Source organism: Myxocyprinus asiaticus, chromosome 11 (assembly GCF_019703515.2).
Source record: "Myxocyprinus asiaticus isolate MX2 ecotype Aquarium Trade chromosome 11, UBuf_Myxa_2, whole genome shotgun sequence".
In the NCBI taxonomy this organism is placed as follows: domain Eukaryota; kingdom Metazoa; phylum Chordata; class Actinopteri; order Cypriniformes; family Catostomidae; genus Myxocyprinus; species Myxocyprinus asiaticus.
Window position 1 is genome coordinate 2780756 of NC_059354.1, and position 27899 is coordinate 2808654.

The following is a 27899-nucleotide window of genomic DNA, read 5'->3' on the forward strand; positions in this document are numbered from 1 at the left end:
TATCAAACCATTTAAAGGGGAGGTTTTGAAATGATGTTATGAAAAGGTGTAATACTGGAAATTGTATTGGTGTTCCTTTGTTTGTGCATTTTTTTTTTTATTCCCCATTTTCAATTATTTTTTAATGCTTATTTTTTGTTCTTTGTGAATGTAATAGTTTTTTTGATCTCTTTGTTTTTATTGTAATTAAAAGAGGCATTAAAAGTCAAAGTCTCTCTCTCTCTCTCATGTACATGTATTTAAAGGGTCATAGCTATCCATCCAGACTATTTATGCAAAAAAGAGTTGCAAAAATGGATTGTGAGTCTTCATATTTTTTTATGTTACACATTTCCCATAGCAGGCCAATCATAACAGAGACCATTTATCATAGAAGTCTTAAAGGTACAGTAGAAAAAACAGCTGTTTAATTGTAATGAGAGGATGGAAAGTTAGAGAGAGTTTAAGAAATGGTCCACACTGGGCACTACCATCTCACAGGACCTGAAGTGGGAGACATTGACTCCATTGTGAAAAAGGCCCAGCTGAGGAAATTCAACCTGCCACAGGCGCTGCTGATACAGTTCTACTCAGCAGTCATTGAGTCTGTTCTCTGCATTTCAGTAATTGTCTGGTTTTGTGCAGCTACATAACAGTCATGCTCACTGTTGACGAAGGACTTTGGCCAGCAGTTCTCGATGGTGAAGCAGCAGACGGAGGCTATCCGGCATATCCTGCCCCGGCGCGGCTCAAGATTCCGCACCCCGTCTGCTCGTCGTCAAAGCAGCCACACCCCGCTCCAGTGCCTTTCTTCCCGGAAGTGCACGAGGAGCTGACAAATTCGTGGGAGGCACCTTTTACTGCCCGGTCCCGATTTCTCAGTTCCCCTGCCCTCACTACCCTTGATGGCGGGGCGGCCAGGGGCTATACGGCGATTCTCCCGGTGGATAAGGCGCTCGCGGTGCACCTATGCCCGCAGAGTGCTGCCACCTGGTGCGGACACCCAAAGCTCCTGTCCAAGCCCTGTAGGTTCACGTCGTCCCTGACAGCCAAGGCCTACAGCGCTGCTGGACAAGCCTCCTCTGCCCTGCACACCATGGCTCTCCTGCAGGTCCACCAAGCCTAGGCGCTAAAAGAACTGCACAAGGGTAGTTCCTCCCCAGATCTGATGCTGGAACTGCGCTCGGTGACCGAACTTGCTCTCCAGGCGACAAAGGTCACGGCGCGGTCTCTCGGGCAGACGATGTCCACATTAGTGGTCCAGGAGCACCACATTTGGCTCAACCTGGTCGAGGTGGGTGAGGCCGACAAGACACGGTTCCTTGCTGCCCCCATCTCCCAGGCTGGCCTATTCGGCGACACCCTCGAGGACTTTGGCCAGCAGTTCTTGATGGTGAAGCAGCAGACGAAGGCTATCCGGCATATCCTGCCCCAGCGTGGCTCAAGATCCCGCACCCCGTCTGCTCGTCGCCAAGGGCGTCCCCCTGCGGTGACTGCACCGGCTCCGCCGCAGCCCGCCCCTTCGGCCCAGCCATGGTGTGGAGGAAGCAGTCGCCACCCGCGGTAGTAGACACGATCACTCAGGCTAGAGCCCCCTCTACGAGGCACCTGTATGCCTGTAAGTGGCGTCTGTTTGCTAAGTGGTGTTCTTCCTGACGGGAAGACCCCCAGAGATGCGCAGTCGGATCGGTGCTTTCCTTCCTGCAGGAGAGGTTGGAAAGGCGGCTGTCCCCTTCCACCTTGAAGGTGTACGTTGCCGCTATAGCAGCACTCCACGACACAGTGGACGGTAAGTCCTTAGGGAAGCACGACCTGATCATCAGGTTCCTGAGAGGCGCTAGGAGGCTGAACCCCTCCAGACCGCGCCTCGTTCCCTCATGGAACCTCTCTGTAGTTCTTCAGGGTCTACAGAGAGCCCCCTTTGAGCCTTTGTAGTCAGCTGAGCTTAAGGCACTCTCCTTGAAGACTGCTCTCCTGACTGCGCTCACTTCCATCAAGAGGGTAGGAGACCTGTCGGTGAAACGTGCCTGGAGTTCGGTCCGGGCTACTCTCACGTGATCTTGAGACCCCGACCGGGCTATGTGCCCAAGGTTCCCACGACCCCTTTTAGGGACCAGTTGGTGAACCTGCGAGCGCTGCCCCAGGAGGAGGCAGACACAACCCTGTCATTGCTGTGTCCGGTGCACGCTTTACGCATTTATTTGGATCGCACGCAGAGCTTTAGGATCTCTGAGCAGCTCTTTGTCTGCTTTGGTGCACAGCGGAAAGGAAGCATTGTCTCCAAGCAGAGGATCGCCCACTGGCTCATTGATGCCATAGCCATGGCATATCACGCCCAGGACGTGCCACCCCCGGTAGGGCTACGAGCCCATTCTACCAGGGGTGTAGCGGCCTCCTGGGCCCTGGCCAGGGATGCCTCTCTAACAGACATTTGCAGAGCAGCGGGCTGGGCAACACCCAACACCTTTGCAAGGTTCTACAACCTCCGGGTGGAACCGGTTTCGTCCCAGGTAATGGCACGCAATACAAGCGGATAAGCCCGGGATAGCCAGCCGAGTGTATCGCTTGCACATAGCGCCTTTCACCTCCTCTGAGCTGAAGATGTGCGCCATTAATTCCCAGTAGTGGTCACAAACTATGTTCCCTGGTTGACTTCCTCCGAGCCCTGTGGCAGTCGAGTTTTCAGAGAGACTCGCTGCCGGCTCAGTACACGTGCTAACTAAGAGCCCTGTTCTGGGGTAGGTGCTCTGCATGTGGCGGTTCCCTGTAAGGTAACCCCATGCGATCTATATCTTCCGCTAATTCGTTTCCCTGTTGGCAAACTGCGTCTTCCTTGGGCAGAGCCCCCTCTGCCACAGTCTCCATGTTTGTAGTAACTCCTCCCCCGTTGAGTAGGATCTAGCATGAGACTTCTCCACATGGTCGGCAAGACCATGTGACGTATTTTCCACTTAAATATCCCCCCCTCTCTTTGGGCGAGGTGTGGTCTCCGTGGTGTCCTCCCCTTGGGAGGGACACCCCCTGACTAGACCTGGCGGCCCAGTCGGATAATCCCCCTTGGTTTTTATGGAGTGGAAAAAAAGAAGGGGAAAAGAGGCCATGACTGGGTTAGCCTGTCTCTATCTTTTGGGTAGTCGACTTGTCCCCAAATGGCCCTTCGACACTCATAACTATGTTGGGGGAGGTTACGTGTTGGCCTGGTGCACTGGATATGAGGCACACAGTTGTCTGCCCCTCACACACCACCAGTTCACGTAACACAGTTCAGCCAGTTGCTGCGTTTTGTATAGGGACCCCTAGTGTCACTACATCGACACAACGTCGAGTGAGTGACAGATAGGGAACGTCATGGTTACTTGCATAACCTCCATTCCCTGATGGAGGGAATGAGATGTTGTGTCCCTCCTGCCACAACGCTTAACTATCCGGTGAAATGGCCGGAACTTGTCTCAGCTCCTCAGCATAAAACCTGAATAAGTGGTTGCATACCAGCTCCTTTTATATCTGTATGTCCTGGGGAGTGGCATGCAAATACCACTTGCCAATTTTCATTGGCCATTTATCAAAGACCAGAGGTGTCTCGGGCTCCCAAGAGTGACCCCTAATGTCACTACATCGACACAACATCTCGTTCCCTCCATCAGGGAACGGAGGTTATGCAAGTAACCATGACGGTTTCTTTTTCCAATGTGGTGCAGTAAAATCAGGAGAATGTAATTCACAGATCCGTTTGTTGGCGACGGCATGAGAGGTAAACACTGTATACCTTCTATAATAGCCAGCCAGCCCCAGGAACTTTCTCACCTCCTTTTTGGTCTTGGGTCTTAGGCAGGCTGCAGTCACTGCAGTCTATCAATTTGGGGATGCACCTGTCCATGGCCCAAGTGGAAGCCCAGATACCGTACCTCCACCCATCCAATTGCGCACTTCTTTGGGTTTGCCGTAAGTCCTGCTTGCCTCAGTGATCTCAGGATGGCCCTCAGATGTTGTACATGCCACTGCCAATCATTGCTGTAAATGATGATGTCATCTAGATAGGCAGCGGCATACACCGAGTGTGGTCTGAGGATTCTATCCATGAGCTGCTGGAACGTAGCTGGGGCCCCGAACAAACTGAATGGAAGTGTCATGAATTGGTGTGATCCAAATGGTGAGGAGAAAGCCATTTTTTCACGGGACATTGGTGTTAAGGGGATCTGCCAATATCCCTTTGTTAAGTCCATTGTCAAGGAAAATCGAGCTGTGCCCAACCGATCGAGCAACTCATCAATCCGGGGCATTGGGTATGCATCAAATTTAGACACCACATTGACTTTTCTATAGTCCACACAGAATCGTACTGACCCGTCGCTCTTAGGGACTTGAACAACCAGGCTGGACCAATCACTGTGGGATTCTTCTATTATTCCCACATTGAGCATTGCATCTAATTCTTCCAGAAGCCGGTAGGGACGAGTGAGTAACACTACCCTGGGTGTAGTCTCGATGTGGTGCTCTATGAGATTTGTGCACCCAGGCAGATGTGAGAACAAGTCTCCAAATTCTTTTTGCAACTCAGCAACCTCTGTGACTTGAGATAGCGAGATGTGGTCTCCATAAGTGTGACATGATTGGCTTTAAAGTTCACCTCCGGCCAGAGCTCCTCCCTCTCCGGAACCACCATCGCCAATGTCACAGGTACTGCCTCTGTCCATAATTTCAGGAGGTTGAGATGGTATATTTGACGTGCGTCACCTCTATCTGTCCGCCTTACCTCATAATCAAGATCTCCAACACACTGTGTGACCTCAAAGGGCCCTTGCCACTTGACAAGTAATTTAGAAGTCAGCCCCCGAAATTTAATGATGAGTGACACTACAATTAAGATAATTGTGAATATCTCCATGCACACACCTCACCTTCACCCTTTTACCTGTTCCCAAAGCCTCATCTAGAACCAAACATTGGTGTATAGTGGTCTGATTGCAGCCAGTATCCACCAAGGCTTGATGTGTACTCCCCTTAACACTCACCGGTATTCTGTACACTCTTGCTCAATTGGGGGCAGCCCGTGGAGTGTCAGGGACCCGGACCAATGTTCCCAGCTCCATCACGAGGCATTGGTCCCGAAAATGCCATGGCTCCCCGCAACTCCAACAGGCTGGCCCAGGCGTTATGTCTGCACCTGTGACAGCATGTTCTGCCACCTAAGGGGCAGAGCAAAGAGACATAGAGGGTACCGGGGGCAGGGAAAAACCCTGAAAATGGGGAGCCGGCTTGGGTGGGACACTCCCGTGTATCCAGGGTAGGCTGGAAAAAAGGTGCAGTGAGAAAGAGAGTGAGAGGAGGGGGGGGAAGAGAGAGTGAGGGGAGAGAGAGTGGGAGTCCTCTTATATGCCGATCTATGGTCCTTAGCCAGTTGGAAGGCCTCCTCCAGCGATGCCAGGCAGTGGCACTGGACCCACTCCGCCGTTCCTTTCGGCAGATGACGAATAAGCTGTTCCAGCACCACCAGGTCGACAACTCACTTGGCGGTAGATGGTAGATGTTGCGCCACGATCTGGGCTTCCCCGGACAACACTGGAATGAGTCTGGCCGCCTGCTGGGCACGCGGCCACCTCCAGATCTCGGCCGTTCACTCGAATAAGTCCAAGAATGCCTCCAGATCATCTTCTGCCCCCATTTTCAAGAGGGCGACTGTAGGCATTGGAGCTGCTGTGTCCGGGGCCACGGCCAGGGCTTTCTCCTGGTGCAGTAATCTCCGGATCGCATTCCGGTCCACTTCTTGAGCCTTGAGCCACCTCCTGGACCGGTGATCCTGGTCCTTGCGAAGCTCAAGCAGGGCCTGATGTTGTGAATGGTGCATGCTGGCGAGGGACTAAATGACTTCCACCAGTGGCGATGACTCCTTGCTGGCGTGTACTTCTTCCAAACTTACTCCCAGGTTTTGGCACCAGTGTAACAAGTTCGAGGCATGTTTGTAAGGAGGAAGCGGAGAATGTTGAAATTCAACTCAAAAGGTAGGTTTATTAACAAAATTCAGCAAAACTCGCTTTTCAGCGGACTCAAGCACCACAGTCTCTGCGGATGTGTGTGTGGGGTCCTATCTCTGGTGTGGTCCCTCTTTTTATCGCTCTCCCCTGTGCTTACTGCAATCAGAAACAGGTGTTAGACATTATAGAGCTCAGGTGTGTACCCTTACCGCTTTCTCTCCGGACGAATGCTCGACCACACCCCTGCCACCACAGACCATAATGCAAAAAGGAAAGTAAAGAGAAAAAGGCGAGAGGTTTACCATCATATTATGAGGGGTAGTGTATGCCACCTGACATGAACACACAGAAAGGGAAAGTTCCCAAACTAGCTAAAAAGGACACTTATTATATTATAAATGTTTATTGTATGAAAATAGTATATGAGAATACATTGATATATTTTGAGTTTAAATGAGCTAGAAATCTACTTCCCTGATGAAAAGGGCGCGTAGAAAAACAAATGTAAGCTACATGCCTATACTAGTTAAACCATCATCATAAAATGACAAAGATACACTAAACATACACTATTTTTATTAACTTTTATTAACTCTACCCAAATATTAGCAAACTGGGCAAGCTAGAAATAAAATAAAAGCACTATAAGATACCTTGGCATTGACAAATTGACAAACGTGAGTTGGCACGTACGAAAGCCATTTCAGAGAATTCCAGGTCGAGAACGGTTTCATGCCATGCCGAACCGTGCTCAAGTGGAAATGTTTCTGTAATCATTCAGTATCGTGCTCAGAACTGTTTGGCCCGATGGTGGAAAAGCAGCTAATGATCATGGTGCAATAAACCTTGACTAACATTATAAATGGACTTCAGGGGAAAATGCTAAAATATTGTAGGGAATTACTCCTTTAAAGGAGTAATTCCGGTTCAATACGAGTTAAGCTTAATCATCAGCATTTTTGCCGTAATGTTAATTATCACAAAAAATACTTTTGACTCGCCCCTCGTTTATTAAAAAAAAAGGGGGTTACAGTGAGGCACTTACAATGGAGCAAATGGGGCCGATCCATCAACACTAAAACACACATTTTTTCAATAGAATAGCCACAAGAGGTAATCATTACACGTTTTAACGTGTTTTTAGTGTGATAAAATCACTTACTAAACTTTTCTGTTTAAAGTTATAGCCAAGACCGGGATTACAGGGTTTTGCTGTCATGGCAACAAAGTTGTAATATTGAAAATAACTTTACTCAGAAAATGTTAGTAAGCGATTTATGACACTAAAATAATGTTATCGTGTAATGTTTATGTCTTGTGACTTTACTTTTGAAATGATGTGTCTTTTAGTGTTTATGGACTGGCCCCATTCTCTTCCATTGTAAGTGCCTGTAACCACGATTAGCTTTTATTTATTTATTTTAAATAGGAGAGAGTTGATTTTTTAAATTTATTTATTTATTTTTATTTTTTGAAAATCAACATTATTCTGCAAATGCTGTCAGTTGAGCTTTATTGAACCTGGAGAATTCCTTTATTGTAACAATGAAAAACAGTGGAACACAAATAAATAAATCCTCCCCTCTGTTAGAATCCAAAAGCACCTGATTACTTGAATCAAACAACTTCAGTCAAACAAAGTGATTGATTATTTATGTGTAATCAGATGGAAGCAAATGTTAGTCAGTTTGTTGACAGTGAATTTATTTATTTTTTTGTATAGCACTTTTCACACATGGTTTCATATCAGCTTTACAGAAAATTATGCTTTAATGTCTTGAAGTCCTAATTGTGCGGTTTAAATTAATAACGCGATTGAAAGTCATGCTTTAAAAATGATTTACCCCAGTTAGCAATCTAAGGCGACTGTGGCAAAGAACACAAAACTCCATAAGATGTTAGTTAATGGAGGAAAATAACCTCGGGGGAAACCAGGCTCATTGGGGAGCCAGATCCCCCCTGGCTATACAGCATGAATTAAATGCCAATATTAGTTATCTATGTGTAATACAAGTTTTATGTAAGAAAACTAAGTAGATGTCGGTGAGCATTCTGTGCAATGTTTAAAACTAAAGGATACTGATTGAACTGTAAGATTAATGATTAAGTGTCTTTGAAGTCAATCCTGAATTGCATGTACGTAGATGAAAAATACCTTTTTTATTTGGCTGAAGAAGGATTTAGTTGCCAATAGTTAAATACAGTATATTTTTACTTTTTGAATATAATATTATTTGCTATTTCTTATTTATTTTTCAAGTGAAGTCAAATTTATTTGTATAGCGCTTTTCACAACAGGCGTAGTTTCAAAGCAGCTGTACATGAAATTATGCTATAACAGAAAATGATTGAATATAATGCCAATATTAGTTATTTATGTTTAAAACTATTAGTGGTTAAAATTAATAAACTAACTAAGTGTTGTGGGTCAATGATTAAACAAAATGTTTTTTTATGAACTATAAGTTTTAGTGTTAAAGTCCTTGAAGTCATCCAGAATTAACTGAGGAAATACACGTATATGCATTGTCCTTTGATTTTGGCAGATGAAGGCTTTTGTTAGTGGTTAATTCATTTTCTGTGTAGTTTAAGAGAGTACTGTCCCTCCTTTGACCAAGTTGGTTTAGGTATTATTCAGTGTGGAGCATCGCAGTCCAGCTGGAAGCTTATGGCAGGTAATTTTGGTGAACTCCATCCTGAACCCTTGATTCAGACAGTGGGATATAATCCCGAGCATATATAGGGAGAAAAGCAGAGGCCCCAAAACTGATCCCTGTGGCACTCCATGCTTAACTTTAATTTGATCTGACAGTTCCTAATTTACACAGATAAAGTGGTAGCAGTCAGAGAGATGGGACCTAAACCAAGATAATGCCTGTCCACAAATGGCAACATAATTCTCAAGCCTATCCAAGAGAATGTCATGATCTATGGTGTCGAAGGCAGCGCCAAGATCTAAAAGCACTAGAAGAGAAATGCAGCCGTGATCAGATAAGAGCAAATCATTTGTAACTCTGATAAGTGCAGTCTCTGTACTTGGACTCAAGATGGCACCGAGTATGGCTGCTGCGTTGTGAGCTCAGACACAACATTGTAGTTTTTTGTTTGTTTTGTTTACAATTCTTATGTTTTTTGTCTTGGATGTTGTCTGCCTCATTGTCTACGACAGACAAACACTTGGACATTGGTTCTGCAATTACACACTGTAAACCGGACTTCAAATTCCCCAATGCCGACCCACTGTTTACAAACACACCAGCGGAGCCCTTTGTCTGGGCAGTCCGGCCGCGGAAACGCAAAAGGAAAAGGGGAAACAGAGCCGGCATTCTCATCAGAGTAAGACGTCGCACAAATCGACCCCCGTTACCCAGTATTCTACTGGCAAATATTCAGTCTCTGGACAACAAGCTCTGCGAGCTGAGAGTGCAGATCTCTTTCCAACGAAAGACGAGGGACTGCTGCATTATCTGCCTTACAGAAACTTGGATGTCTGCGGAGATTCCAGACTCAGCCATTGAACCCGCGGGGTTCTCCATGCACTGAGCGGACAGAGTGAAAGACCTCTCAGGTAAAAGCAGAGGTGGTGGTGTATGTTTTATGATCAACAAATCCTGGTGTGGTCAGAGGAACGTACATTCTATCAAGTCTTTCTGCTCTCCTGATCTGGAATTTCTCATGCTTTTGTGTCGACCATTCTGGCTATCGAGTGAATTCCCAGCAGTCATTATCACTGCTGTGTACATCCCGCCACAAGCCGACACAGACTGGGCACTCAAGGAACTGTATGGGATTATAAGCAAGCAGAAAACCGCGCACCCTGAGACTGCGTTCATTGTGACCGGGGACTTTAACAAAGCCAATCTCAAATCAGTCGCACCAAAATACCACCAACACATTAGTTTTAACACACGAGGGGACCGGGTTTTGGACCATTGCTACTCTCCCTTCTGGGATGGCTACAAATCCCTCCCCTGCCCACCATTTGGCAGATCGGACCACTCTTCCATTCTGCTTCTGCCCGCTTACAGGCAGAAACTGAAACAGGAAGCACCCATCCTCAGAACCATCCAGTGTTGGTCGGACCAATCAGACTCTACGCTGCAAGACTGTTTTGATCACACGGACTGGGAGATATTCCGGTCTGCCTCTGATGACAACATCGAGCTTTACGCTGATAGCGTAACGTGTTTCATCAGAAAGTGCGTAGAGGATGTTGTTCTGACCAAAACAATACGGATCTACCCGAACCAGAAACCTTGGATTAATAGCGATGTTCACGCGGCACTTGATGCGCGGACCTCCACTTTTAATTCCGGGAACGCAGAGGAGCATAAACAAGCCAGTTATGCCCTCTGAAAAACAGAACAGCAAAACGTCAGTACGGGAACAAGATTGAAGGACAGTTTAACACCACCAACTCTAGAAGCATGTGGCAGGGAATTAACATCATCACGGACTTTAAAGGTCAATAAAAACTCCGCCATGAACACTGCTGCCTCTCTCCCGGATGAGCTAAATACTTTTTATGCTCATTTAGAGGGAAATAACACCGCCCTTGCAGAGAGAGCTCTCGCGGCCGAAGCTACAAAGGTTAGTTCACTCTACGTCTCTGTAGCGGATGTAACCTGATCCTTCTGACGGGTGAATATCCGCAAAGCCGCGGGTCCAGACGGCATTCCGGGCCGCGTCATCAGAGCGTGTGCAAACCAACTGGCTGGTGTTTTTACAGACATTTTCAACCTTTCCCTCTCTTTGTCTGTAGTCCCCACATGCTTTAAAACGTCCACCATTGTGCCTGTACCAAAGCAATCCAAAATCACTTGCTTTAATGACTGGCATCCTGTTGCTCTGTCCCCCATCATCAGCAAATGCTTTGAGAGACTAATCAGAGATTACATCTGCTCTGTGCTGCCTCCATCACTGGACCCATTGCAGTTTGCTTACTGCAACAACCACTCCACTGATGATGCCATTGCATCTACAATACACACTGGCGTACATTCTCAGCCCACTCCTGTATTCCCTGTTCACACATGACTGTGTGGCAACACACAGCTCCAATGCCATCATTAAGTTTGCTGATGATACGTCGGTGGTAGGTCTGATCACTGACAATGATGAAACAGCCTACGGAGAGGAAGTGCACACTCTGACACACTGGTGTCAGGAGCACAACCTCTCCCTCAACATCAGTAAGACAAAGGAGCTTGTGGTGGACTTCAGGAGAAGAGATAGAGAACACAGTCCCATCGCCATCAATGGAGCACCAGTGGAGGGAGTCAGCAGCTTCAAGTTCCTGGGTGTCCCCATCACTGAGGAACTCACATGACATCCACACTGAGGCCATTGTGAATAAGGCTCATCAGCGCCTCTTCTTCCTGAGACGGCTGAGGAAGTTTGGAATGAACCGCCACATCCTCACACAGTTCTACACCAGCACTGAAGAGAGCTTCCTGACTGGCTGCATCTCCGCCTGGTACGGCAATAGCACCGCCCACAACCACAAAGCCCTGCAAAGGGTGGTGCGAACTGCCAGACACATCATCGGAGGTGAGCTTCCCTCCCTCCAGGACATATATACCAGGCGGTGTGTGAAAAAAGCTCGGAGGATCATCAGAGACTCCAGCCACCCGAGCCATGGGCTGTTCTTACTGCTACCATCAGGCAGGCGGTATCGCAGCATCAGGACCCGCACCAGCCGACTACATAACAGCTTCTTCCCCCAAGCAATCAGACTTTTGAACTCTTGATCTCTCACGATCAAATACATCAGCACTGCACTTTATTACTCTTATTACTCTTATATCTCACACCGGACTGTCATAAATTATATTCTCTCTTAACAACACACTGGCAACTTGCTATCAATACAGTACAATACAACCTACTGTATATTCTATATATACTATATATACTATTTTTATTGTAAAATGTCTATTCTATATTGTGTGTGTTGTATACTGTACATTGTATGTTATTATTTGTATATTGTGTTATGTGTAATTATGTGTATATTAGATTTTAAATTGTGTTGTGTAAATCTGATGTTTATTGTAAATTGGTATATGTCTCATCACTGTCACGACTACTATGTTGCTCGGAACTGCACCCAAGAATTTCACACACTATTGCACTTGTGTAAATGGTTGTGTGACAATAAAAGTGATTTGATTTGACAATAAAAGTGATTTGATTTGATTTGATTTGTACTATGATGGGGTCTAAATCCTGACTGAAATTCTTCATATATACCATTTCTCTGTAAAACAACATAGTTGGGAGGACACTACCTTTTTTAGCATTTTCAACATAAATGGGAGATTTGAAATCGGTCTATAATTAGCCAATTCTCCTGGATCAAGCTGTGGTTTCTTGATAAGCAGTTTGATAACTGCCAGTTTAAAGTTTTTTGGGACATTCCCTAAGGATAGTCAGACACACTATCCTTCCATGCACTGCAAAATACCTCTAATTTTGTATTCTTCCATTTGAGCATGAGTATGATCATTGTACCATGGTGCAGGATTTTTCTCTTTAACTTGACACTAGACACTATCTAGAGTGCTAGAGAAGACTGTATCCATATTTTCTGTGACAACATCAAGCTCTTCTGAACTTTTTGGTCTACTGAGTATTTGAGACAAGTCTGGAAGATTATTAGTGAAGCTATCTTTAGTAGTTGAAAGAGTAGTTCTACCTGAACGATAACGTTGCATAGATTGTAACTTTGCTAAGAATGGACACACCATTTGCCAAGCAAAAGCTTCCATGAGCGAGTTTTAGTAACAGGTTTTTGGTCTATATAAATTCAGTTCAGTCTGTAAGAATTATCAGAATTGTGCAATTGCTCGCAGAGGTCTTTAACGATTAATGATTTTGATTAATCTCATGTGGGTTTTTCCATAGGTGCTGTCATATCATGCTACGTGCTCAAAGACTGAAGTGGATAAGTTCAAGGTAAACATTAATACATTATTAGATCAATTAGAAAAGATTATATCTTAATAAACGGCAGAATGTGATGTTTAAGGAGTGTTTAAGACAACAGAAGTTTGTCAATAATGAAATGCCTTGATTCATGATATAACAGTCTCAGTATGTTGGTCTGACTGTAATGTGTGTATAATTTAGAACAAAGCTATTCAATATCTCATCAGTGTTTGTGCATTATTGATATCGTCTCTGTGGAGTTTTGTCCCCTTTTCTATGGCCAAGAAATGCCACATTTATGATTTGTTAATTTTCCATTAAAATGCTTATTTTTAAAATGTGTTAACTGGATTTTACCGGGAGCTTTTATAGCACTTCTTTGACAAGTACCAGCATGTTTGCAAGAATACAAAAACCCATCGCTGAAAGCCAAATCCAGGAACATTACTCTATATATACATACCACTCATACCAGCTTCCACTGCTCTCTAAATGTGTTAATATCACTGACAGTACCTCATCATCTCACCATTGCAGTGTGGTAGTGTAGTCAGCATAGGGGCATCGTGCACCTATTCTTTTGAGGGGGCACCATTGACCACATGACCAAAGAAAAAAATAAACGTTTTAACAAGTTATTTTAACGTGTGTAAGACCTTTTGTTACTGTGGTCATTTTTTATTAGAGATCAAGCAAATCTGAGTTCAAATATATATCTATTTTTTAAACCAAGCAAAACTGCAAAGGAACATAATAGCCAGTGATCAGCATTTTTGTTGTTGTTGTTGTTGCTGTAAAGAGCAACTTTGACATTTGTATAATAAATCCTTTTGAGTTCCATGGGGAAAAAAAGTAACATGAGTTTGGAGTGACATGAGCATGTGTACTGTAGATGATTCTTACAAACCTGTCAAGAAAATGTCCTGTTCCTGTTTCATTACACAATCAAAAGAAATAAATAAGAACTGATATTTTGCATATAGAAATTGATGCCAATTGTTTGGGCCATTAAGATTTTTTACATTGTGACATTATTTTCATGACAGTTACACACATTTATGCCACCGATTTTCTATACCGAAGTGCGAAAAAATGAAGGTCATGATGATACTCATTTAAATTGTAAAGTTTTTATACATCACTATAGTTCAACCTTGGCACTACCTTTTATTTCAGCTGATTTAAATTTTAAAAATCATTGTACAACAGCATCTTTTTTTTTACTGTATTAAATAAAAAAAAAAATGGCTGTGTTGTGGTAATGAAAATCGTCATTGAAAACAATAGGAATAGTAAAAGTAAAACATCCGGACGTGTTACATTAATGAAAATGTAGAGGTAAAATGTGCTGAAGTGTCCTGAAAATAATTTCACAGTGCAAAAAAATCATAATGGTCCCTTTTCATTGCGACCTGTAATTTCTTTCATCTGTGGAACACACAAAAAAGGGATGTTTAGCAGAATATCCAAACAGATTTTTTCCATACAATGAAAATGACAGTGATTAACACTGCCAAGCGCCAAAAATGATTTCCAGGGGAATTTTTTACCATTGCCATTTATTTTCTAACTATAAAAAAAAAAAAAAAAAAAAAAAACAGCGTGTCATACATTTATGCCAAATACAGTGCATTCTCAGTCTGGACAATAATGGCTGCATGTTACTGTAGATTATACAGCTCTTCACAGTCTTTAGGTTAACTTGCTGCTAGTATGAATTATTATTATTTTTATTTATTTTTTTTAATTCACATTAAAGGAATAGTTCACCCAAAAATGATAATTCTCTTATTATTTACTCAACCTTGTGCCATCTCAAACGCGTATGAGTTTGAGAACACAAAATAAGTTTTTTTTTTAAGGATATATATTTTAAGGATATATATATGATGTGTTATAACCCATACAATGCAAGTCAATAGGGATCAAAACTTTCAAGCTCCAAAAAGGACATAAAGGCAGCATAAAGACTGCAGTGGTTTAATCCATGTCTTCTGAAGTGATACAATGAGAAACAGGTGAGAATCAGACCAAAAAGTAACTGTGTAGTGTAATCGAGCTTCAAGTCACAATTGTTCAAAGGAGGCTGTGGATGTCAAGATTTATAGTGAAAAGGGAGTTCCCTATCTGTCACTCACTCGATGTTGGTGTCGATGTAGTGACACTAAGGGTCACTCTTGGGAGCCCGAGACACCTCTGGTCTTTGATAAAAGGCCAATGAAAATTGGCGAGTGGTATTTGCATGCCACTCCCCCGGACATACGGGTATAAAAGGAGCTGGTATGCAACCACTCATTCATATTTTCTCTTCGGAGCCGAACGGTCATGCTCATTGAGCTGAATACTACTGTTCATTCACCTCTGCTGGATCTGACGGCGCATTTCAGCGGCTTCTCCCCCTCTGCACTGGTGCACTGCAGAGAACGCCCCTGGGCGCTTCGGCAGAAAAACTAGAGAGTATATTTTCTGAAAGAGCTTTTCCCCTCTAAAAGAGTATATATTTCTCTAAAAGAGCGCACACACGGAACGTCTTTTTACTGCCCGGTCCCGCTCTTTTCAGCTTCCCCACCCTCACTACCCTCGATGGTGGGGCGGCCAAGGGCTATTCGGCAATCCCCCGGTGGATAAAGGCGCTCACGGTGCACCTATGCCCGCAGAGTGCCGCCACCTGGCGCGTGTGCCCAAAGCCCCCGTCCAAGGCCTGTACGTTTACGTCGTCTCTGACGGCCAAGGCCTACAGTGCCGCTGGACAAGCTGCCTCCGCCCTGCACGCCATGGCTCTCCTGCAAGTCCACCAAGGCGCTAAAGGAACTGCACGAGGGTAGTTCTGCCCCAGGATTGATGCAGGAACTACGCTCGGCGACCGACCTCGCTCTCCGAGCGACGGAGGTCACGGCGCGGTCTCTCGGGCGGACGATGGCCACACTAGTGGTCCAGGAGCACCACCTTTGGCTCAACCTGGTCGAGATGGGTGAGGCCGACAAGACACGATTCCTTGCTGCCCCCATTTCCCAGGCGTGCCTATTCGGCGACACCGTCGAGGACTTTGTCCAGCAGTTCTCGATGGTAGAGTAGTAGATGGATGCTAGCCGGCATATCCTGCCCCGGCGCGGCTCAAGATCCCGCACCACATCTACCCCATCGCCAAGGGCGTCCCCCTGCGGTGACTGCACCAGCTCCGCTGCAGCCCGCCCCTTCGGCCCGGCCCCGGCGTGGAGCCCACCGCAGGAAGCAGGCGCCACCCGTCTTGCGGCCGCCCAGAACCCGTGAAAGGCTTCAAAGCGCCCTGCTCTGGAGCTGGTAAGCAGATCTTCATCTTTTTGTTACCTTTTGCATTTAATTGCGCTGCATGCCCAAGTGGCTGCAGTACTCAAGAGCTCAGCAAGAGCGGTTTCCTTGTTCCCTGGGTCACGTATTCGGTGTGTACGGCCATCATCACGACCACCATCCACCACTCCATTTGGCAGGTTTGGTGCTCCAGCGGCAGTCTCCCGCCCGAGCGCCCAGCTGTGGCACAAATCCACCCCCGATGTGACAGTCTCCACGGGTCATGAGGACAGGCCTCTTCCTCCCCCGTCCCAGGCTGTTCCGGGGGTGGTTACAAGGAGCCAGGTAAGTGCTTCGATATCCTTAGACTCAGCACGGCCACGACGTGGTGTGGCACTTCGAGCTCCGCCCCACCGCGAGGCTCCACCTGCCGGTACATCCGATGACGTTGTCCCTTTGGTCCCCCTTGCGCGGAACTTGGACGCATGGCTTGCACTTTCCAATCCGTCACGAGGGCTGGTCCGGACCGTCCGACTCGGCTGCGCGATTCACTTCGCCGGGCATCCGCCCAGGTTCAGCGGTGTCCACTTCACCTTGGCGAAAGACGAAAACGCTGCTACCTTGCACGGAGATCGCTACCCTCCTACGGAAGGGCGCGATAGAACCTGTCCCTCCAGCCGAGATGAAGGGGGTTTTTTTTCAGCCCCTACTTCATCGTACCGAAAAAAAGGCGGTGGGTTGAGGCCAATCTTGGACCTGCGAGTTCTGAACTAGGCTTTACACAGACTCCCGTTCAAGATGCTGATGCGAAAACGCATTCTGGCGAGCACCCGGCATCAATATTGGTTCGCGGCGGTAGACCTGAAGGATGTGTACTTCCACGCCTCGATCCTTCCTTGACACAGACCCTTCCTGCGGTTCGGGTCAGGCGTATCAGTACAAAGTCCTCCCTTTCGTCCTGTCCCTGTCTCCTCACATCTTTACGAAGGTCACCGAGGCTGCCCTTGCCCCGTTAAGGGAGGTGGGCATTTGAGTTCTCAACTATCTCGATGACTGGCTAATCCTAGCTCACTCTCGAGACATGTTGTGCGCACACAGGGACCTGGTGCTCTCACACCTCAGCCGACTAGGGCTTTGGGTCAACTGGGAAAAAAGCAAGCTCCTTCCGGTTCAGAGCATCTCTTTTTGGTCACGACAGACGCCTCCAAAACGGGCTGGGGCGCCGTTTGCAACGTGCACGCAGCCACCGGCCTCTGGACGGGTCCACGACTGCATTGGCACATCAACTGCCTCGAGTTGTTGGCAATTCTGCTCACCCTGTGGAGGTTTCGGCCGTTGATCCAGGGCAAGCACGTGTTAGTTCAGACAGACAACACGACAACGGTAGCATATGTCAACCGCCAAGGTGGTTTGCATTCTCGTTGTATGTCACAACTCGCCCGCCGTCTCCTCCTCTGGAGTCAGCAGCATCTCAAGTCGCTGCAAGCCACTCACATCCCGGGCAACCTCAACACTACGGCGGACGCGCCGTCACAACAGGTTACCCTCAGAGGAGAGTGGAGACTCCACCTTCAGGTGGTCCAGCTGATTTGGAGTCGATTCAACAGGCACAGGGGCACCTGTTCGCCTCCCAAGAATCCTCCCCACTGCCCACTCTGGTACGCCCTGACCGAGGCCTCCCTCGGCATAGATGCGCTGGCACACAGCTGGCCCCCTGGCATTCACAAATATGCATTTCCCCCAGTGAGCCTGCTTGCACAGACCCTGTGCAAGGTCAGGGAGGACGAGGAGCAGGTCGTCCTGGTAGCACCCTACTGGCCCACCCAGACGTGGTGCTCAGACCTCACGCTCCTTGCGACAGCTCCCCCCTGGCAAATTCCCCTGAGGAAGGACCTTCTTTCTCAGGAAAGGGGCACCATCCGGCACCCGCACCCAGACCTCTGGAATCTCCATGTCTGGCCCCTGGACGGGACGCGGAAGACCTAAGCTGTCTCCCACCTGCGATGGTAGACACGATCACTCAGGCTAGGGCTCCCTCTACGAGATGCCTGTATGCCTTTAAGTGGCGTCTGTTCGCTAAGTGGTGTTCTTCCCGTCGGGAAGACCCCCAGAGATGCGCAGTCAGATCAGTGCCTTCCTTCCTGCAAAAGAGGTTGGAAGGGAGCATGTCCCCTTCCACCTTGAAGGTGTACATTGCTGCCATAGCAGCACACCACAACGCAGTCGACGGTAAGTCCTTAGGGAAGCACGACCTGATCATCAGGTTCCTAAGAGGCGCCAGGAGGCTGAATCCCTCCAGGCCGTGCCTCGTTCCCTCATCAGACCTCTGTAGTTCTTCAGGGTCTACAGAGAGCCCCCTTTGAGCCTCTGCAGTCAGCCAAGCATAAGGCACTCTCCTTGAAGACTGCCCTCCTGACTGCGCTCACTTCCATCAAGAGAGTAGGTGGCATGCAACCGTTCTCTGTCAGCGAAACGTGCCTGGAGTTCGGTCCAGGTTACTCTCACGTGATCCTGAGACCCTGACCGGGCTATGTGCCCAAGGTTCCCACCACCCCTTTAGGGACTAGGTGGTGAACCTGCAAGTGCTGCCCCAGGAGGAGGCAGACCCAGCCCTGTCATCGCTGTGTCCGGTGCGCGCTTTACGCATCTATTTGGATCACACGCAGAGCTTTAGAATCTCTGAGCAGCTCTTTGTCTGCTTTTGGTGCACAGCGGAAAGGAAGCGCTGTCTCCAAGCAGAGGATCGCCCACTGGCTCGTTGATGCCATAACTATGGCATATCTCGCCCAAAACATGCCGCCCCCGGTAGGGCTACGAGCCCATTCTACCCGTGGTGTAGCGGCATCTTGGGCCTTGGCCAGGGGTGCCTCTCTAACAGACATTTGCAGAGCAGCGGGCTGGGCAACACCCAACACCTTTGCAAGGTTCTACAACCTCCGGGTTGAACCGGTTTCGTCCCAGGTAGTGGCACGCAACACAAGCGGATAAGCCCGGGATAGCCAGCCGGGTGTATCGCTTGCACATAGTGCCTTCCAACTCCTTTTGAGCTGAAGACGTGCGCCGTTAATTCCCAGTAGTGTTCACAAAATTTGTTCCCTGGTTGACTTCCTCCGAGCCCTGTGGCAGTCGAGTTTTCGGAGAGACTCGCTGCTGGCCCAGTACACGCGCTAACTAAGAGCCCGGTTCTGGGGTAGGTGCTCCGCATGTGGCAGTTCCCTGTAAGGCTAACCCCATGCGATCTATATCTTCTGCTAATTCGTTTCCCTGCTGGCAAACTGCGTCTTCCTTGGGCAGAGCCCCTCTGCCACATAACTGTGTTGGGGGAGGTTACGTGTCGACCTGGTGTGCTGGCTATGAGGCACATAGCAAGTCTGCCCACCACACACCGCCAGTTCACGTAACAGTTCAGCCTTGTGGCATTTTGTATAGGGACCCCTAATGTCACTACATCGACACCAACGTCGAGTGAGTGACAGATAGGGAACGTTATGGTTACTGGTGTAACCTCCTTTCCCTGATGGAGGAAACGAGACGTTGGTCCCTCTTGCCACAACGCTGAACTACCCACTGAAATGGCCGGACCTTATATCAGCTCCTCAGCGTAAAACCTGAATGAGTGGTTGCATACCAGCTCCTTTTATACCCGTATGTCCGGGGGAGTGGCATGCAAATACCACTCGCCAATTTTCATTGGCCTTTTATCAAAGACCAGAGGTGTCTCGGGCTCCCAAGGGTGACCCCTAGTGTCACTACATCGACACCAACGTCTCGTTCCCTCCATCAGGGAACGGAGGTTACACCAGTAACCATGACGTTTTTGGCCTGTTCTCACCCAAAACCGATCATATTTCTTCAGAAGACATGGATTAAACCACTGGAGTCATGAATGACAGTCCCTTTATATTCTTTTTGGAGCTTGGAAGTGTTGGACCCCATTGACTTGAATTGTATGGAAAATTAAACATTATAACTCCTTTCAAAAATCTTCATTTGTGTTCTGCAGAAGAAAGTAAGTCATACAGGTCTGAGACAGCATAAAGATGAGTAAATTATGAGGGAATGTTCATTTTTGGGTGAACTATTCCTTTAAGTGTATTCAGAGCTGATTTTCTTTCATGTCATATTAGCTACTCATTCAACAACACTTGTCTCTGAGACAGAAAATACAGCTATCTGACAGCTACAGGTCACTGCAGTGTTTGAAGAGCCAATAAACACGTCAGTAAATTGGCCTAGAATACAATGTAATGAAATATAGCAAATGTTAGATAACAGATAAAAACTATCAGAGGACTGCACTACTAGGACATTTTTTTGCCCCCGTAATTGAAATATCTGGGGCATTTTTTTTGTCAATTTCCATATAATTTTTTGCCCAAGCCTTTGTTAATTTCTGACACTGGTACAGAGCATTAATGATTATATTAATACATATCTACAATTAGAATTTGTCAATGACGTCACAACATAACATGCCCAGCTCCTGCTGCCAGCGCTTCCTCATTAGATCTGTGAAAGTGTGTGTGAATCTATTTGGAGCGTCTCATTAGCACGACTGTGAGCTTCAGTTAGCATTAACACTCGTGGGTCACAGTAAATAATGATGCTCATTTTATTCCATTCATAAAACTTCTGGATGAAAGTAATAAAAAAATAAAATAAAAAAAACTCTGCACATACACACACACACACATACACACACTTCATCTCTTTTGTTGTTATTTTTCTTAGGCAGCAAACATTCCTCTGGTGTGTGAACTGGGCATTGATAAACTCTCATTTGATGATTTCTCTCTGGATGTGGACGCCATGGTCACTGCAGCTCTGAGGATGTTTATGGAGCTGGGAATGGTGCAGAAATTCAAGATTGACTATGAGGTCTGGTCCACACATACGCACACATGAAGAAAAAAAACAACAACAACAATTTTTACTCTTTCCCTTATACCAGATTTCTCATCTTCTTTTCCAAAATTTTTTGGAATGATTGAATTTCTTAAAATTTCTCAAACTGCCCTTAGAGTCCCATGTTCCCCATCCACATCTCTGTAGACGCTGTGTCGCTGGCTATTGACGGTGAGGAAGAACTATCGCATGGTTCTGTATCACAACTGGAGACACGCATTCAACGTCTGCCAGTGCATGTTTTCAATGCTGACTGTGAGTGACCCACACTGTGTGTGTGCTGTTCTAGGGTCAGTATTAGAGCAGCCGACCTATAAAGATACATTATAAATATATATACTAAATAAATATATATTAAATAGAATTAGAATAAATGGTCTAGTGGTCTCAGACTTTTGGGCCCCATTGTATGTGTATGTGCATATGTGTTTGTTTGCAGACGGCTGGCTTCCAGGAGACACTGACAGAGATGGAGATTCTGGCGCTTATAGTGGGCTGCATTTGCCATGATTTGGATCACAGGGGAACCAACAATGCTTTCCAAGCCAAGTGAGACTCTGCTACTACTCAACCACTCTTCACTTCAACATTCAGTTCTTGAGCATCCTTGTGGCAGTTTGTAAAGTTCAAACAGTTCCAGGAAGAAATTAAGAAACTTGACAGTAATTACAACCCCAATTCCAAAAATGTTGGGACAGAATGTAAAATGCTATAAAAAAAATAAAAAAAAAGAGTAATTTGTAAATTATATTTACCCTTTGCTATATTGAAAGCACTACAACTATACATTATATGATGTTTTACCTTGTGAATTTCATTTATTTTTTAATTTTTTAATTTTTTGTTTTTATGTACAGTAATTTCAAATAAGATGATTGCAACACGCTCAAAAAAAGTTGGGACAGTTGAGTGTTTACCACTGTGAAACATCACCATTTCTTCTAATAATACTTATTAAGCATTTGGGCACTGAAGACACAAGTTTGTTAGTTTAGAAAGTGGAATTTTCCCCCATTCATCCATTATGCAGGTCTTCAGCTGCACAGCTGTACAGGGTCTTCGTTGCCGTATTGTCTGCTTCATAATGTGCCACACATTCTCAATTGGAGACAGGTCAAGACTGCAGGCAGGCCAGTCTAGCATCCGCACTCTCTGCTTACACAGACATGCACTTAAAATCCAGGCAGTATGTGCTTTGAAGTTGTCCTGCTGGAAAATGCAGGGACGTCCCTGGAAAAGACGTGCTGGGTGGCAGTATATTTTGCTCCAAAATTTATACATATCTGTCTGCATTAATTGTGCCCTCACAGATGTGCGAATTAACCATGCCATGGGCACTGACACACCCCTGGCCCATACAGACACTGGCTTTTGCTTCAAATCCGATCAACACTCAAGTGAAGATAGTCATATAGTTCAACATATCGTCTTTGGCCCGGAGAACATGACGGCTATGTTTTTCAAAAACCTTTTGAAATGTGGACTCTTCGGACCAAAAAACACAGTTCCACTGTGTTCCCTCTAAATTCAAAAGGTCCATGAACGCCCACGAGCCCCCACGACAACTTTGCCATCGGATTGCACAATTTTGCCTCACAAATTTGAGGCAAAATTACATTACAGAAAATACTTTGTAAAATAAACCCAGCCAATAGGAAGAATGAACACAAAGAATGTGTAGATTCATTCACAGAACTGTCTCAAAGGTGTGATCTTCCATTAAACAAATTCCAGCTGAATAAAACTTTCAGATATGTTCAGTGAGCTGGCTGTTATGAGTCCAATGTCCCGTAAAAAAACTCAACAAACAAACTACAGCCAGCAGGAGGAATAAGCATGAAGAACGAACAGATTAATCCACAGCTGTTCCAAAGGAGTGTTATTCAATGGAATAAGCTCCAGCCGCTAGGCGGAACCAATAAGAAAAGAAACAAAACCGGCATCCCGGTTCCCCGGATGGTCGAGTCAATTCACTCGGAGGCCGCATAAAAGTATATACCATGACTTACACAATCCTTCAACTTTATAAAAGACATCCTTTATGTGAGCATGTAGATATTTTGCGGTCATCCGTAGTGTCCACTCTCAAACTGGCCGGGAACTTCAATGCAAATGTAATCTTTTGTCAATGCAAAAGTTTCTTTAAGGAAAAGTGTTATTCACAAAACAAGCTCCAGCCGCACGGCGGAGCCAACGTAAAAAGAAAAAAGAAAAACCAAAATGTCGCCCAGCTTCCTCAAGAGTAAGTACAGCGAGTCGACCCACTCACATGAGAAACACCCAATAGTTTACTCACCCATTGATTCAATAAAAGACATTGCCTGATTGGGACATGTAAATACTTTGCGACCGTCCTTCGTTTCTATTCTCAGTTTGGTCGGAAACATCAGAGCAAAAGTGATCTTTCGCCAATGTAAGAGTTTCTTACATTCCTTGAACCGATCGCATTTCTCTCTTGTCGAGTTCGCAAAGTCCGGGAACAAGAAAATATTATGGTTCTTCCAAGAAAGCTTCCCTTTGCTCCTCGCCTGGCGCAACACAAGATCTTTATCGGATGATCTCAGAAATCTGGCCAGAATCGATCGGGGCCTATCTCCCTCAGCAAATATGTGAGCTGGGACTCTGTGAGTTCGCTCGATTTCCAGCTTATGGCCTGTTATGTCGAGCAGACTTGGGAAAAATTCGTCTAGGAATTTCACCATATCTCTGCCCTCCTCATGCTCAGGAATTCCAACAATTCGAACGTTATTCCTGCGGCTTCTATTCTCAAGATCTTCAAGCTTTTCAAGGAAATGTTCCAAATCAACTTTGGTCGCGGGCGGATTAGCGGTTATTCCCTCTCCGAAGATTCCAAAAAATCGATTAGTCTCTCAACATCAGTCACTCTTGTAACTAGCTCAGAGAATTTGGTTTCCATTGCCGTAATCGATCAACGTATTACAGCGAGATCCTCCAATTCAGCAAGAATCTTCGTCAACATCACCGACATGCTGGACAACTGACACTGGATCTCATGGGAGAGGCATGTTGAATTGAACAAAGTAGTGATCAGAGACATGTAGAGGAGTAACAAGAATATTTGAGTTTGTACAGTTACGTGTAAAAAGAGGTCCAGCTGGCTGCCCGATCTGTGAGTTGCTGTGGTGTGTAGTCTTTCCAAGTCAAATGAGGCCAGAAGAGTATTCAGTTCAGTGGCCTGGGGCTTGTCTTGGTGTCTGTTGAAATCACCAAGAACCACAAGTGGCCTACCATCCTCCGGCAAGGAGGACAGCAGGACATCCAACTCCTCAAGAAAGTTTGTCAGCTGACCTGGAGGGCGATAGATGACAATAACATTTTTGTGGGTTGCATTGTAGTAATAGCAATGCAATGTTCATGATATCTATTACAGATGAATGATGTTTTTTAAGACAGTAACATCTGAGGGATCAGAGATCACACACATTCAGAAGTGTTTTTTTTCTTGCCCTTTACGCACTGAGATTTGACCAGATTCCTTGAATCTTTTAACTATATTGTGCACTGTAGAGGGTGAAATGCCCCAAATCCTTCCAATTAGTCTTTGGGTTCTCAATTGTTCTCAAAGTGCTGTTTTTGGAGGCTCTTTAGATACTTTGACACAATTGCCTCACCTGTTTAACATCTCCTGTTTCACATCTCCTTGTTGTTTTAACTCGTCCAATTTTTATTGTGGTGTTTCCACTACACCACCATCATGGAGTGGTGGTGGTGTAGTGGGCTAAAGCACATAACTGGTAAGCAGGTTGCTGGTTCAATCCCCACAGCCAAAACCATTGTGTCCTTGAGCAAGGCACTTAACTCCAGGGTGCTCTGGGGGAATTGTCCCTGTAATAAGTGCAGTGTAATTCGCTTTGGATAAAAGCATCTTCCAAATGCATAAATTAAAATTGCCACTGTCTCAACTTTTTTGGAGCATGATGCAATAATCTGATTCGAAATTACTGTACATTTATTTTTAAGACTATGAAATTCACAAGGTAAAACATCATATAATGTGTAGTTGTAGTGTTTCAATATAGCAAAGGGTGAATATAATTTACAAATTACTCCTTTTTGTTTTTATTAGCATTTTTCATAATGTCCCAGCATTTTTGGAATTGGGGTTGTACATAATGCTCTCTCTGTATCTCCTCAATCTTGTATTACTTATGTCTCCTCTAAATTTCCCATGGCTTTAGTTGGCATTTTCAGCTGAATGGGTTCACTAACAAGTGTAGATCTTTGGCATATAGGAGCTTTGTTGGAGTCTATGTGAGCATGTGCAGGGTTATGTTGAAATATATGACTATCTTCACATGAGTGTTGATGGGATTTGGTGTATTGAATTTAAACCATAGAATTCAGAATGGCAAAAGAATGACATTTCTGCATTTCTCAGGACAGGTTCAGCTCTCTCTCTCCTATATGGGACATCAGCCACACTAGAACACCATCACTTCAACCATGCTGTTATGATCCTGCAGAGTGAGGTAAACTTATACAAACAATACCATCGTAGAACTTAAGCCAAAATTCAAACCGTTAAAATCAATGCCATTCTAGAACTTGAGCAATAATACAAACAATTTGACATTTATTCCATTCTAGAACTTAAGCCACAATAAGAACAGTTTGCAATTGATTTCATTCTATAACTTAATCCATTATACAAAGTTTGTCATCAGTTCCATTCAAGAACTTAAGCCATAATACAAACAGTTTACACTCAATTGTATTCTAGAACTTAAATGTGCACTCAGTATTTTTTCCTTATTAAAAAAGTTTTACTCCTAAATATATTAATTGCCATTTTAAAACATATGTGCTGTATATAATCATGGTGACTCACATGAGATGAAGACTGAAGTCCTATCAGTAAACCTATTAAAGTTGTTTTATTCTTTATACATGGAGAAGGTCTCCTCATGGGGAGATGTTTTGGAGAGGTTACTCGCCACCCTGTTACTGGACACTTTGTCTCATGGATTAATGAATCATGGCTGAAAAATGATTGATTTTGAATTATGTTGTATCCACACCACTAGGTGTCACTGTAAGTCCAAGATGACACAAACAAAAAAGTTATGGGCTGCACCCCTAAAAGTAGGCAGCTGACTTTCTGCCATGTTCCCTAATCAGTTAACAGACAGTGTTTCTGAATTAATGGAACTCTTAAGGAAACTGGTCTCAGAATAGTTTGAAAAGCACCCTATTTTCATCTACCTCCGTATACAGCCTCTGAAGGCAGCATTTTTCAGTTTTCAGATGCAGCCACCTGAGTGCACCTTTAAGCATTTTTTTTATATATATATAAATTTAAAAAACCAAAAGATAATTTAAAATTTTAAATAAATTTAATCATGTAAAGTCTTAAACTTAAATCATAATAAAATTCAAAGGGAAAATTTAAAAGGATAGTTCACCCAAAAATGAAAATTCTCTCATTTACTTGCATGTCTTTCTTTCTACTGCAGAACACAAATTAAGATTTTTGAAGAATATTTAAACTCTGTTGGTCCATACAATGCATGTGAATAGTGACCAGAACTCAGAAGGTCCAAAAAGCACATAAAGTCAGCATAAAAGTAATCCATATGACTCCAGTGGTTAAATCAATGTCTTCTGAAGTGATATGATTGGTGTGTGTGAGAAACAGATCAGTATTTCATTCTTTTTAACTATTAATCTTCACCTTTGACCAGCCCCAAACAATAGCTGGCCACAGTGGCGCCTGCAGCTGTATGGCCATATGCACTGTGCATACCATGAGTGCTCCGACTGACCTGAGAAATATTTACTCTCAGAATATTTCACGAAATCATGAAATGTGTCCCGTATTTCTGTTGGCTGTTTAAAAGAACTAGCAATGCCTAATTTGTGAATGATTAATTATTTTTGGTTCTTTTCAGTGAATTGGCCAAATGGGCTTACAAAACGGTCTGAATCGATTCTTGATTCAGTACAATTCATTTGGACCGCTCTCTCACTGAATCATTTGAAGTGGTTACTCACACAGTAAAACAGTATCGTTATATGTATGAATACAGAGAACAAACAGCACTGGATACAGTGGAAATTTACCTACAATCAACTGAAACAAAAGGCTGTCTTTTTGAGAGGTAACTTTGAGAAACTTCAGCTAGTGCTGTGTCATGTGAACAAGGGGCTGTTCAAACTGAACGTGTTTTTGCGTCCACTTGCGCTGATTTTCAGTCGTTTTCCATATAAACATTCGCTAGATGGATGTCTTTTGACAACTGCATCACGTTTCACTGTGTTTTTAGCATCTCTCACAGGAGCGCTGCATTTTTAGATGCTGTGTCAAGTTTAAAAGAACTTCTTCAACTGACAAAAACGTGTCTCGAGACAATTGCGTTCTGCTCTATTCGTTGTGGTGCATTTTGCTTTTTTAGAGCGAAAACGCGTCTGTCTGAAAGGTTACTGAAAGAAATGCTTTAGCCAATAGTTACATGAATGCTATTCATACACGAGAAAATAAAACAAATGCTTATCTCAAAGTCACCAGAACTGAACGCTTTGGTGTTGTTTTTTGCACACAAAAAATCTCTCGGGGGAGCATGCCCCCCGACCCCCTTAGATATAAGGTTTATTAGGCAGATTTCTGTGCATACCCTCAGATTAAATCCTGCAGGTGCCCCTGGCTGGCCGAAGTGTTGATTTACACAGTAAAGAGGACTTAAATATTGATTTGTTTCTCATCCTTACTTTTATACTGCCTTTATGTGCTTTTTTGACCTTCAGAGTTCTGGTCACCATTCACTTGCATTGAATGGACAAACAGAGCTGAGATATTCTTCTAAAAATCCTCATTTGTGTTTGTATGAT

At 44.9% G+C, this 27899-nt stretch overlaps 1 protein-coding gene and 1 long non-coding RNA gene across 2 annotated transcripts in view; one reads left to right on the top strand and one right to left on the bottom strand.

The window, feature by feature from the left end:
• The window catches only part of LOC127448343 (dual 3',5'-cyclic-AMP and -GMP phosphodiesterase 11A-like), a 183801-nt gene that overhangs the window by 123726 nt on the left and 32176 nt on the right, over positions 1–27899 (top strand). Inside the window, exons 10-14 of the mRNA XM_051710790.1 lie at positions 12858–12908; positions 20880–21026; positions 21201–21308; positions 21493–21602; positions 25453–25543. Coding sequence (XP_051566750.1) covers positions 12858–12908; positions 20880–21026; positions 21201–21308; positions 21493–21602; positions 25453–25543 — 507 coding nt within the window. The remainder of the gene's footprint in view (positions 1–12857; positions 12909–20879; positions 21027–21200; positions 21309–21492; positions 21603–25452; positions 25544–27899) is intronic.
• LOC127448368 (uncharacterized) overlaps positions 20883–27899 on the bottom strand; it is a 52511-nt gene continuing 45494 nt past the window's right edge. The window contains exon 3 of the long non-coding RNA XR_007898510.1: positions 20883–21028. This is a non-coding gene — a long non-coding RNA (uncharacterized LOC127448368). The remainder of the gene's footprint in view (positions 21029–27899) is intronic.